The sequence below is a fragment of the Etheostoma cragini genome, chromosome 22 (genome assembly GCF_013103735.1).
Source record: "Etheostoma cragini isolate CJK2018 chromosome 22, CSU_Ecrag_1.0, whole genome shotgun sequence".
Classification (NCBI taxonomy): Eukaryota; Metazoa; Chordata; class Actinopteri; order Perciformes; family Percidae; genus Etheostoma; species Etheostoma cragini.
Genome location: NC_048428.1, coordinates 16,953,858 through 16,968,002, shown reverse-complemented (window position 1 = coordinate 16,968,002; position 14,145 = coordinate 16,953,858). Strand labels below are relative to the sequence as shown.

The 14,145-nt window shown below is 33.7% G+C and overlaps 1 protein-coding gene across 1 annotated transcript in view; it reads left to right on the top strand.

The window, feature by feature from the left end:
• The first annotated feature begins 3,815 nt into the window (after positions 1 to 3,815).
• The window catches only part of kif9 (kinesin family member 9), a 14,682-nt gene continuing 4,352 nt past the window's right edge, over positions 3,816 to 14,145 (top strand). Inside the window, exons 1-17 of the mRNA XM_034862543.1 lie at positions 3,816 to 3,865; positions 4,010 to 4,112; positions 4,980 to 5,151; positions 5,366 to 5,472; positions 5,560 to 5,790; positions 5,970 to 6,053; positions 6,157 to 6,249; positions 6,520 to 6,667; positions 6,946 to 7,010; positions 7,107 to 7,184; positions 7,326 to 7,394; positions 7,669 to 7,773; positions 7,866 to 7,921; positions 8,033 to 8,120; positions 8,260 to 8,351; positions 8,539 to 8,718; positions 8,861 to 9,066. Coding sequence (XP_034718434.1) covers positions 3,819 to 3,865; positions 4,010 to 4,112; positions 4,980 to 5,151; positions 5,366 to 5,472; positions 5,560 to 5,790; positions 5,970 to 6,053; positions 6,157 to 6,249; positions 6,520 to 6,667; positions 6,946 to 7,010; positions 7,107 to 7,184; positions 7,326 to 7,394; positions 7,669 to 7,773; positions 7,866 to 7,921; positions 8,033 to 8,120; positions 8,260 to 8,351; positions 8,539 to 8,718; positions 8,861 to 9,066 — 1,924 coding nt within the window. The 5' untranslated portion in view covers positions 3,816 to 3,818. The remainder of the gene's footprint in view (positions 3,866 to 4,009; positions 4,113 to 4,979; positions 5,152 to 5,365; positions 5,473 to 5,559; positions 5,791 to 5,969; positions 6,054 to 6,156; positions 6,250 to 6,519; positions 6,668 to 6,945; positions 7,011 to 7,106; positions 7,185 to 7,325; positions 7,395 to 7,668; positions 7,774 to 7,865; positions 7,922 to 8,032; positions 8,121 to 8,259; positions 8,352 to 8,538; positions 8,719 to 8,860; positions 9,067 to 14,145) is intronic.

The window sequence follows — 14,145 nt, the reverse complement described above, 5'->3', positions numbered from 1 at the left end:
AGAAAACGTTTGGATAATGTGAAATTTATTAAACCAAGTTATCAGTGGTAATCTTTGGGCTCACGCATGTCTCATGTCTAGAAAAAAGCTGCCATTGATCTCCAAAGCAAACAACCCTGTTCCCAAAAACATTTGACACTCCATCTTTTGACCTCCAAAAACCTCTTGTACCACGTTAAAATCACTTTCTCCTTTAAAGTCTACCTACCAGGGATGAGTTGGTTGTTGTGTTAGTCCCATTCTCATTTTCCATCGGCAATAAAACCCCTCTGTCCAGCTGAAAATGTATTTTAGAATGATTTGGTACAAGGTCAATATAGCATTTGCTTAGTATGCATTTGACAGTTTGTTGCAAAATAAAGTGCTAAATAATCAATATAAGTGGCAGCAGAATAATACTTGCTTTAGTCTCTACTGATTTGTTTGATTCTTGAAAAAACTATGAAAATAACATGTATTTTTAGTTGTTTTACATCAAAGTAGTATCACAATAAATATTTAAATGCCATTATAATTACAATTTATATGGAACCGAATACCTCAATTATGAAATTTAAACATCACTTCATTTATTAATATGTTCCATTGTTGTAAATTGTAAGTGATGTTTAAAGTTCAGTATTAAGTTCAGTTGAACTTTAACTATGCAGCAGTGATTACAATTAACAATGAATTTGCTTGTAATATTCAAATCTTTGCTTACATACATTTGTGGCCTGCATAGTAATATTCACGCAACATTTAGGCTATTGCATCAAAATTAAACTCCGGAAACGTGGCTGGGTTGGATAAGTGAGTAGAGCAGGCGCGCATATACTGAAAGGTTTCAAATCTGACCTGTGACCATTTCCTTCAACTCTTCCCCCTCTCACCTAGCTCTCCTATCATGTTAAGGCGGAAAGCCACAAAATAAAATCTTAAAAATAAACTCCAGAAATAAAAATTTTAAGTATTTTTGATTAATTGAAACAATAGTTTACATGTATAGTAGACTATCATTTCCAAACCTAACAAACCATGTTTGGTAATGCTGCAAGAATACATTAAAGTTCAAGTTGTAATATTAATTTTGAGATAAGAAAATCTGGGGAAAGTCACCAGTTTTACCATTGATTGAGTCGATGCCGTGAAACCTAATCCCAACAAACAGAAGATTGTGACCCCTCTCATCTTGAACATAGATCTGCCTCCTATCTGCACATTCACCTGCTTTATACTGCCCATGTCAGTAGGTGGAGTTTGTTACAGTTTGTGTATGCTAAAGTGATTTTTGCTTCACTAGCTAAATATCAAAGTCCAACTTGTTCTTTCGTTAACAGCAATTTATTACCAAGAATAGTTGACACTCTCCATTCTTTGACTTCTCTCATCTCACAAAAAACAGTGAATTGACTTTCTCCCACACTACCCACCGTTGAGTTGGATGTTGTGTCATACCTGTGGTCATTTCCAAGCGGTATTCTACCACCATTTGACAACTGGAATTGAAATTTGAAACCTTAATCCAAGGACATTACAGTGTTTCGAAAGTAAGGACATTGACATTGAATTCCAAACAAGGCAGCTACATAATCAATAAATTAACCCATTTCATATTGCAAAGTGAGTAAAGAACTTTTTTAGCAAATTATCATTCATTTACTAGGGGTGGGAATCACCAGACATCTCCCAATACGATATCATCACAATACTTATGTCACGATACAATATTATTGCGATTTTAAACATATTGCAATATTCTGTGTTATATTGCAATTTATTACCTTTTTTCAACTTCTAATTTTTCCCAATTTCAAGTTATGTCCCCAAAAGGAAACTTTGTCAACATCTGTTTTATCTAAAAAGATAACTCAATTATATTGCTGCAAAATGGGATTGTCAAGCAGGCCAACTGACCAACACATATATATTAAAAGAGCAATTCTTGGCGCCTGTGTATCAATACAGTATTGCGACGGAAAACATTGCGATTCTATGCTTTATCATTTTTTTCCTCCGCCCCTATCATTTACAGAAAGAGAATAAAGAAACTACAGAATTGTTGTTAAAAGTTTGTTATCTTTAATAGTGATCTTTTCAGATCAGTAAATTTGAGGAAAGTCACCAGTCTCGTCCTGTTTACAGTGGAGGCTGCGAGCATGAATGCAAACAAAGCAGTGTGAGCCCTCTTATCTTGAACATAGATTAGCCTCCTATTTGCACATAAATCTGCTTTACAGTGTCCTGGTCAGTGGTTGGAGTTTTGGGGGAGAACAACTGTAATGTGTGTTACAGAGTTACTCCATGACAGGTACAGTAAGCATCTCTAAGCTGAAGCTTAAGGTATTTCAAATCCCAAATCAGGTTGATGCTAGTCTATGTAGAGAAAGTTTCGTTTATGGGATTGTTCCTGTGCTGCCAGAAGTTCCACCGGATCTCCCTGATTTTCGACAGGATGTCCTTCATCTTCCATTTCCTTTGTGTTGACATTCTAAAATCCAGGTCAATTTATGAGGACTATGGTTAACTGCTCCACAGATCTCTGCAGTGTAAATTGAGACAGCTAGCTAGACTATGTGTTGAATCTGAGTTTTCTATTGCACGACTAAAACAACTTTTGAACTTACACGTTCAAAAAACAACTTCCTATTTTGCAGCGGCACCGTTGCTACGTCTTAGCGCTGTCCAAGACGATTGTAATTGGTTTAAAGAAATCCCAATAAACCAAAGCATGTTTTTCTACTATCCAGGAATGTGGAACGGACTAGCCAGACATTCCTCTGCAGTGCTGTGGAGCAAGGTCTGGCTATGCGAGACTAGGTAAATGTTAATCTTTTTCTGTTTCTGCCTTCTTGATGTGCAAGAAGCCCATTTCCTTCACTTTAGAAACAATTTAGCTGGTGGTTTTTAGTGCTTATTTTGATGTTGTTCTCCTCCTAGTGGCTAAAAATGAATGCCTTAGCTTTAATTGTAAAGCCAGGACAAAATCTAAAGGTACAAAGAGGAGTATTTATTCTCTCTCTCTCCAGTTTGTCTCCCTTCAGATGGTGCAAATGCATGCGCACGTTGGTGAGGTTAATGCGCTAGCAATGTGTCAACAAAAGCAGTGAGGGAGAGTGCAACCTAGCAAACAGTGTAGGATTTAAAATACTTTGAGAAATGACTTCAGAAATATTTTATTAGGAGGGGAATGCAGATGAAAGAATGTACACAAGGCATTTTTTTTTATTACCATTTAATGTAAATATGATTTTTTTGTTAGCAAGGAAATAGGACATTTTGACAATTAAGAGAATCACTGTTCTTAATTTAAAGACCGAAAATTGAAAATAACCTTTTTAATGGCCTCATTTATTTGATTCATTTTTCCTTATTTAGGCTCCTTAATTTTTACTTCTGCTTTTCAAATTGCATTGATTAATCCCAAAAAGTAATAAATAAGTGTGTTAAGTAGTCTATGGTATTAAGTCAATAAATGAAGTCTGTGTGGTATTAAGTCTTAAATGCATAATGAATGTTTAGCTCTGTTGTCAGTATACAACAAAGAATGCACTATGAAATGCAGTTGTAGTTGTGTAACGTTAGTTGATCAAATAAAAAAGTGTCTCTTATGGATGATTAATCACAAGTTGGAATAAAAAATATATATATGCCTTTTTAGAGGATGTTTCATCAAGTAATATGACTAACGAAATGAATAACTAATTGGCGTGTTTAAGAATCAGTTTATTCATAGTTTGTGTAAGTTTTGTTTATTTAAATATGAGTGTCTGATATTTATTCATTTATTTCATATTCAGGCTCGAGGTCATTCATACTGCGCGCGCGCAGTCGTTGCCATGACGACCACAGACTGGTTAACAAAAGATGGACTGGAGCGGATAAAGTGAGCTGAAATTACTTAACGTTATTCTCACCTGAAACCTCTCGTTAAATAGTTTAGTAGCTTAAGTTAGCAAATTTGTAGAGTAGAACAGGTTGAGAGTCTGCTGGCTTGAGTTTTGTTGCGTTGTCGTCGTGTCTCTGACAGAGTTGGTATGAAGGCTCACAGCAGTGGAGTCGGGGTGTTTGTCCGAATCAGACCAACGGCACACTTCTCTCAAGACCTCATTGAATGTCTTCCTGACGGACAGGTACATCTCTTGTTTAATATTTACGGTCTATGTTTTTCTAGTCTAACGTTACTAGCTAGGTTGGGCCAATATCCAATATAAAATAGTAAACACTTTTTTTTGTAAATAGCTGGCGTTACATAACGCTAAGTGTTTGTTAATTTTTAGTCACTTTATTATCCCAAATAGGAAACTTGATCTGCAGTTATGAGTGCACAATAAAACCACTTTCAGACAACATACAAATGAACAAGACAACAATACATATTGTAATCTATCCAATTAATGTTAATTGTCAATGTTAATACATGGCATAATGCATACTCACATGCTCTGTCCGCGTGCTTAGCTACACATGCACATGAACATACCATAGCTACACGTACAGACACATAACATCGGGTCCTTAAAAAATGCCAGCCTAAAAGAAATGTGTTTAAAAAAAAACTATGGTACATTAAAACCATAGTTACTGAGACGCTATAATTAGACATTTAGTTAGGACATGGTACAACACGTTTCAAGTTAATTTTGAAGTTGAAAGATTAACCTCCACAAACTTTCTTTCGACTTGGTGATGGCTGCAGTAGTGTCTATTTCCAGGGCCATGATATTATGCATGATTGCTCTGCTCTCTGGGACAATTAAAAAGAGTAATGGAGCCATTGCTTAGACATGTGCTTTTGTTTTTCTGACAAGACAACATGTCTAAAGTTACTTAGAATAAAAATTGCATCACATTTCAGATGCAATATTTCAGTCCTGGAACACACAGCACAGTGGAAATCTTGTGGCATTATTTCAATGCATTTCAATGCTTTAAAATAATTCCTGTGTTTGGTAGTGTAATGTTTTACCTAAAACTTCTTTTTGTTTCTTGTCTCCCAGACAGTGAACATCCATCATAGAAAAGACTTAACAAAGCCCCTGGACTCCAGGAAAAGTCAGCTTAGTTCCTGGTCATTCCGGCTGGCAGGCATCCTGCAGGATGTATCCCAGGAGGAGTTGTACACCAGAGTGTGTAGGCGGGTGGTACTGGGAGCACTGGAAGGCTATAATGGTAAATCTTTTTATCTACTTAAAACTGTGTGGTGTGTGTAGTTGAGTTTTAATACCATATAAGCAAAACGTATTGTCAACACACTGTAGGTTTGAGTTTTTTTTCTTTTTTCTTGTGACTCTATCACAACCAGTCCAAGGGCCCACATTCCCTTGTGATTTATCTTCCGAGAAATTATTTTATAATCTATTGTCTTTTGTTGTGTGTTTTTCAGGTACTTTAATGTGTTTTGGGCAGACAGGTGCAGGAAAAACTTACACCATGACAGGATCCACTGAATCATACAAGCATAGAGGCATCATTCCTCGGGCCCTTCAGGAGGTAATCGCATCATGTGAAAATGTTTATCACCCTGGCTGCTGCACTTAATTAAATATGTTTATTTTTCTATCTTTAAATGGTTTCTAGGTGTTTCAGGAGGTGGACAAAAAGACTGAGCATGCCGTCTCTGTGCACCTGTCCTACCTGGAGATCTACAATGAGACACTGGTAGACTTGCTGTCATCGGTACAAGGTTCACCACAACTCTCTTCTCGTGCAATGGTGGTAGTGGAGGAGCCGGGCAGAGGGGTGTTCATCAGGGGTCTGTCTCTTCACCCTGTCCACAGTGTGGAGGAGGCTCTCTACCTGCTGTTTGAGGTCTGATGTTAACTGTAAAAAAAGACTGTCCTGTTGAAAGAATAATTCACGACAAAAAAGTAAATGAAGTCATTATTAAAGAGGTACTTAAGTGTGCCTTAAATTAATAAAGTTCCAGGATTTAATGGATTAATACATTTAAAATATAACCTTGATAAAGCTGTTTTTTTTTTACTCAGGGTGAGATGAATCGCATTATTGGATCTCATCCCTTGAACAGAAACTCTTCCAGGTCCCACTGTATCTTCACTCTGCATATAGAGGTATGAGTCCATTTATCTTTAATAGTTTACAGTATTGTTTACTGTAGTTACATGCCTTTTCCTGAATGTGATTTTAATTAGGAAGAAATGTTCTTGATTACAGTCTCGCTCACGGACTTTGTCTGTTGCCAAGTATGTCACTTCCAAGCTAAATCTGGTGGATTTGGCCGGGTCTGAGAGGCTGGGAAAGACCGGGGTGAGTTTGAGAATGTCTGACTCCATACATACACATAGTTATGTTCAAAAGCCATACAAAAATTGCATTTTGTATAATGTGACCCTTAACACTTTTACATGTTAGATCCTTTGAATAAGGTAATGTCCAGATGGCATGTTAGAATCACCCATTCTATTTTATATTTGCCCGGTTATATAATTAGTCTTTTTGATCATCTAGACAAAGTGAAAAAAGATTTGTCATGTAACTTTATATATTTCCCCACTTCATTCGACCTTCTCCTTCCAGTCAGAGGGTCAGATGTTTAAAGAAGCCACGTATATCAACAAGTCGTTGTCTTTCCTGGAACAGGCCATTCTGGCCCTGGCAGATCGCCGCAGAGACCATGTTCCGTTCAGACAGAGTAAACTCACTCATGCCCTCAAGGACTCACTGGGTGAGACTGCACGCAGTATGACTGATGCTGGTGACGGAAATTTGGTAGTTTAAAAAGCTATAGTGCGTAGTTTCTGTCTTTCCCATGATGAATTTTTATATATATATATATATATATATATATATATATATATATAGCTTTGTATCAACTCATTTGGCAATGGCTTGAATGAAATGGACGTTTATTAATATGAAAAAGTTGTGCAGTAAAGCTTTAAGTGGTAGCCTACCTTTTTTTGTAATAATTGTAAAACATAATGCATTTGCATGTTTCTGCAGGAGGGAACTGCAACACTGTGCTTGTGGCCAACATCTATGGTGAGGCTGCACAGATAGAAGAAACAGTAAGCAGTGGACCATATGAAATAATACAAAAAATCAGTCTCTTACTGCATGTGATGTCATTCCGGGACGATGATCATAATTACTATTTTTTGCAGCTCTCTACTTTGCGTTTTGCCAGCAGAATGATGTGCATCCGGACAAACCCTGCTGTTAATGAACACATCGATCCAGCAGTGAGTTCACATGAAATTGCACATACCACATAATGTGACACAAAAAAGACTCAGGGAGGTAATGCACGGTTACAAATATGTCTTACAGTCTGCATTGTGCTCTGCTCTTGTGAGTGATGATCTCATGTTTATTGTGATTAGGCTCAGATCAAGAAACTTCAGAAGGATATACACATGCTGAAAGAGGAACTGTCCTTCTACAACACATTGGTGAGTAGTGCTCGCAGGAAAATGTGACACAGCAGCAGCAGCAGAGTGGCGCAGTCGGGCTGAATAACAGACAGCAGAAGTTACCTAAACTAAATAGCCATGACAAATACTGTATACTTACTGAAATTTGACCTGTATTACAGTATGTAACTCACATGTTATGTTTAAGTACCAGACAATGCTTCCAAATGTTAATTTTATCACATTAGAATCCAAAACACATTTCAGCTGGTTCATATTAGAAGTTAAATGCCTATCATTCATCCTTTACCAGGTTAACCATCCGAGAATTAAGTATGAGTCATTGTCTGAAGCCCAGATGGCTGAGATCCACAACCAGGTTCAGAGGTACCTACAGGGAAGCCTGGAGGAAATCAGTGTGAGAATATTAATTTTTTTGTCACACCAAATTTTGGCTTAGAATTGTTTTTTGAAGGATTTAATTTCTCTCTGCATGACATCTAATTACAGATCACAAGTATCATCCAGGTCCAAGCAGTGTTTGCCCAGTTCAAGCTTGCTGTGCAGTGAGTATCAACTACCTTTTGAAATCTACAACTTCAAAATGCACTGTTTCTGTTTCGGCTTTATTTGTTAATGGTAAGTGATTCACCATGTTTATGTATTTATGTGAGCAGGGAACAGGAACAGAGGGTGAAGGCAGAGCTCTGCCAGACCTTCAACTTGATGGAGAAAGACCAAAGTGCTAACACAACTGCTAGAAAGGTCAGTCAACATCTGATTAACTGTTTGGAGCATCTCATGGAAATTAGTAGTTGTAATTTGTCATAATTTGCCTATTCTATCACTGACAGGCTGTTTGTGATTGAGCTTTGATCAGATGTTGATTTGTAATCTATTTTAGAAGGGGAATACCAGAGACACCACTGTGGATGTGGAGGCACTTCGCCCAAGTTCGACCAAAGCCAACACTAAAATGCCTAGGGACAAACAGAGGTAGGTGAACCTCTGTGTTCCCACAGCTAACAGTCACAGGCAAAATTATACCTCTTGTTTCCATCCCCCATTATTGCAACTGTAATTACAAACTTTTGAGCATGAGAACAAACAGACTAGAGGATTAGACTAAGTTAAACACACTAGTTTGTTTTTTACTAATCTCACACTCATTGGGATTTTCCAGCCAAAGCAAGAGACAGGGAGAGGGGAGTCCAGTTTCAAGGAAGCGTTTGGAGAGCGTCTCCAAATCAAAACTGAATTCTGTCCAGATGCCTGTGAGGGAACAGGAGTCACAAGAAGAAATCACAGAGAGCCAGGACACGCAGGAATCACAACTGCCTGGCAATGAACCCTTTAACCCTGAGCATGTGTACTGTATTATATGAATATAGTATTTTCTAATAAATGGTTAGCTCAGATATCAGTGGTATTTCTAATAAAGGAATGTGCAGGGATTTTTTTTACCATTTACCATTGCAACTGAAGTGTTTGCTTTCTCTGCCCAGCTCTACTCCATCCAAAGCAGAAGCCTTTGAGGAATTTAAAGTGGGACGAGGCAGCAAGATCAACCGCATCCTTAAGGAGAACAAAGCTGTTCTGCTGGAACGCCGCAGTCTTCTTCGACAGCTCACTGAGGAGGTCAATGCTGTCAAGAGAGAGATCGACTGCACCACGGCAACCATACAGAGGCATGAGACGAGAGGAGGCCAAGGTACTTCTAATGTTTATATCCTCTATTGATTTTTTTCGACATACAATATTATAAATGTTTTGCCATACTATACAATGACATTAATTTGACAAACTATACTATGAGTTTTTCCGACATACAAGAATATTACATTTTTAATTCCTTTTATGATTATTGACATTTTTCAACATTCTGTACCACGTGGGTTCAAAATCTGTGCCTTATGCCGTGAGGCCACTAAACTTGGCCCACAAGGTGGCCATGTAAAAAGCAGTACAATAAGCTCTAATGAGGTTTATCTTGACAGAATCAGAACACCATGAGAACTTCCTGGCGAGCATGTTTGCTTGAACATATAACATGTGGCGCTGCCTATACATGTCATCATCATCTGACATTTGGGGCCCTATTTTAATGATCTAAGCGCATAGCATAGGTGCATTTAGGGTGTGTCCAAATCCACTTTTGCTAGGTTGGCGGCAGAAAAAGGGTCTATGCACAATGCAGCAAATGGTTTGAAAGGGTTGTACTTACTGTCTTCATGAACTTTAACTCATGTATGTTTTTGATATTATGATATTATGATATATGATATTTTTCTACAAATTAGATTATGACTTTTTTTTAACATACTATACTATGATTTTTTTATGACTTTTTTTCAACATACTATACTATGACTTTTTGGTGATCCTTTTCAACATACTAAGTTTTTTTTCAACATTATGATATACGATTATGATATTATGATATATGCCGTTTTTCTACAAATTAGATTATGACTTTTTGTCAACATACTATACTATGATTTTTTTATGATTTTTTTCAACATACTATACTATGACTTTTTTATGATCCTTTTTCGACATACTATAAAAAAAATGTCAACATACTATGACTTTTTATGTTATTTTTCGACATACTATACTATGACTCTTTTCGACATCCTATATAATGTATTTTTCAACATAGTATACTATGACATTTTCATGGCTTTTTGACATACTATACTATAACTTTTTATGGCTTTTTGAAACACTATACTATGACTTTTTTATTACTTTTTTAAAACATACTATACTATGACTCTTTTGATCCTTTTCAACATACTGTAATTTTTTTTTGAAGTACTATGACTTTTTATTTTTTTCGACATCCTATATGATGTATTTTTCAACATACTTTTTTTTATATGTTTGATTGATGTTGATTAGGATATTATGATATATGTTTTTTTCTACAAATTATATTATGACTTTTTTATGACTTTTTGTCAACATACTATACTATGACTCTTTTTGACATCCTATAATTTTTTTTTTCAAAATATTTTAGTGTGACTTTTTATTTATTTTTTTCGACATACTATACTATGACTTTTTTATGACTTTTTTTCAACAGACTATACTATGACTCTTTTATGATCCTTTTCGACGTACTATATATTTTTTCCAACATACTATACTATGACTTTTTTTCAACATACTATGCTATGACTCTTTTCGACATCCTATATAATGGCTTTTTGACATACTATACTATGACTTTTTGTGACTTTTTTCCAGATACTATATTATGACATTTTCGACATACTATACTATTACTTTTTTATGGCTTTTTGAAATACTACTCTATGACTTTTTTATGGCTTTTTGACATACTATACTATGACTTTTTTCCAAATACTATACTATGACTTTTTTCAACATACTATATTATGGCTTTTTCGACATACTATACTGTGACTTTTTTTCAAAATACAGTACTATAGCATGACTGTTTTTGACATCCTATAATTTTTTTCCCAAAACATTTTACTGTGACTTTTTAAGTTTTTTTTTTTGACATACTATACTATGACTTTTTATGGCTTTTTCGACATACTATACTATGACCTTTTTTCAACATACTATACTATGACTCTTTTATGATCCTTTTTGACATACTATAATTTTTTTTCCGACATACTTTACCATGACTTTTTTTCAACATACTATACTATGACTCTTTTATGATCCTTTTCAACATACTGTAATTTTTTTTCAACGTACTATGACTTTTTATGTTTTTTGTCAAATTATACTATGGCTCTTTTTTGACATCCTATAATTTTTTGTCCAAAATAATTTATTGTGACTTTTTATGTTTTTTTTTATATACTATACTTTGACTTTTTTATGACTTTTTTTCAACATACTATACTATGACTCTTTTATGATCCTTTTCAACATACTATAATTTTTTTTTCAACATACATACTATGACTCTTTAATGATCCTTTTTGACATACTATATTATGACTCTTTTCGACATCCTATATAATGGGATTTTGACATACTATACTATGACTTTTTATGGCTTTTTGAAACACTATACTATGACCTTTTTTCAACATACTATACTATGACTCTTTTATGATCCTTTTTGACATACTATAATTTTTTTCCCGACATACTTTACCATGACTGTTTTTCAACATACTATACTATGACTCTTTTATGATCCTTTTCAACATACTGTAATTTTCTTTCGACGTACTATGACTTTTTATGTTTTTTGTCAAATTATACTATGGCTCTTTTTTGACATCCTATAATTTTTTGTCCAAAATAATTTATTGTGACTTTTTATGTTTTTTTTTTATATACTATACTTTGACTTTTTTATGACTTTTTTTCAACATACTATACTATGACTCTTTTATGATCCTTTTCAACATACTATAATTTTTTTTTCAACATACTATACTATGACTCTTTTATGATCCTTTTTGACATACTATATTATGACTCTTTTCGACATCCTATATAATGGGATTTTGACATTCTATACTATGACTTTTTTATGGCTTTTTGACATACTATACTATGACTTTTTTATGGCTTTTTGACATACTATACTATCACTTTTTGTAACCTTTTTCCACATACTATACTATGACTCTTTTCAACATACTATATAATGGCTTTTTCGACATACTATACTGTGACTTTTTTTCAAAATACAGTACAATGGCATGACTTTTTTTGACATCCTATAATTTTTTCCCCAAAATATTTTACTGTGACTTTTTATGGCTTTTTGAAACACTATACTATGACTTTTTTTGACATACTAAACTATGACTTTTTATGGCTTTTTGAAACACTATACTATGACTTTTTTTCAACATACTATACTATGACTCTTTTATGATCCTTTTCAACATACTGTAATTTTTTTTTGACGTACTATGACTTTTTATGTTTTTTGTCAAATTATACTATGGCTCTTTTTTGACATCCTATAATTTTTTGTCCAAAATAATTTATTGTGACTTTTTATGTTTTTTTTTTATATACTATACTTTGACTTTTTATATGACTTTTTTTCAACATACTATACTATGACTCTTTTATGATCCTTTTCGACATACTATAATGTTTTTTTCGACATACTATACTATGACTTTTCTTCAACATACTATATTATGACTCTTTTATGATCCTTTTCGACATAATATATAATGGCTTTTTGACATACTATACTATGACTTCTTGTGACTTTTATCCACATACTATACTATGACTGTTTTATGGCTTTTTGACATACTATACTATGACTTTTTGTGACTTTTTTCCACATACTATGGCTTTTTCGACATACTATACTGTGACTTTTTTTCAACATACAGTAATATAGCATGACTTTTTTTGACATCCTATAATTTTTTTCCCAAAATATTTAACTGTGACTTTTTATGTTAGTTTTTTGACATACTATACTATGACTTTTTTTCAACATACTATACTATGACTCTTTTATGATTTTTTTCAACATACTGTAATTTGTTTTCGACGTAATATGACTTTTTATGTTTTTTTTCAACATACTATACTATGACTCTTTTCGACATCCTATATGATGTCTTTTTCGACATACTTTTTCGACATACTTCTTTTCATATATGATTATGATCTATGATATTTTTTTACAAATTATATTATGGCTTTTTTATGACTTTTTGTCAACATACTATGACTCATTTTGACATCCTATAATTTTTTTTCCAAAATATTTTACTGTGACTTTTTATAATTTTTTTCCAACATACTATGCTATGACTTTTTTTCAACATACTATACTATGACTCTTTTATGATCCTTTTCAACATACTGTAATATTTTTTCCGACATACAATACTATGACTTTTTTTCAACATACTATACTATGACTCTTTTATGATCCTTTTCGACATACTATACTATGACTCTTTTCGACATCCTATATAATGGCTTTTTGACATACTATACTATGACTTTTTGTGACTTTTTTCCACATACTATTCTATGACTTTTTCAACATACTATACTATGATTCTTTTGACTTTTTTCCACATACTACACTATGACTTTTTCATGGCTTTTTGACATACTACTCTATGACTTTATGGCTTTTTGACATACTATACTATGACTCTGTTATGATCCTTTTCGACATACTATAATTTTGTTTAGACATACTATACTATGACTTTTGTGGTTTTTTTTGGACATACTAAACTATGACTCTTTTCGACATCCTATATATTGTCTTTTTCGACATACTATACTATGACTCTTTTATGATCTTTTTCAATATACTGTAATTTTTTTTCGACGTAATATGACTTATTTTTTTTTCGACATACTATACTATGACTCTTTTCGACATCCTATATGATGTCTTTTTCGACATACTTCTTTTTATATATGATTATGATATTATGATCTATGATGTTTTTATACAAATTATATTATGACTTTTTTATGACTTTTTGTCAACATACTATGACTCATTTTGACATCCTATAATTTTTTTTCCAAAATATTTTACTGTGACTTTTTATAATTTTTTTCCGACATACTATGCTATGACTTTTTTCAACATACTATACTATGACTCTTTTATGATCCTTTTCAACATATTGTAATATTTTTTCCGACATACTATACTACGACTTTTTTTCAACATACTATACTATGACTCTTTTATGATCCTTTACGACATACTATACTATGACTCTTTTCGACATCCTTTATAATGGCTTTTTGACATACTATACTATGACTTTTTGTGACT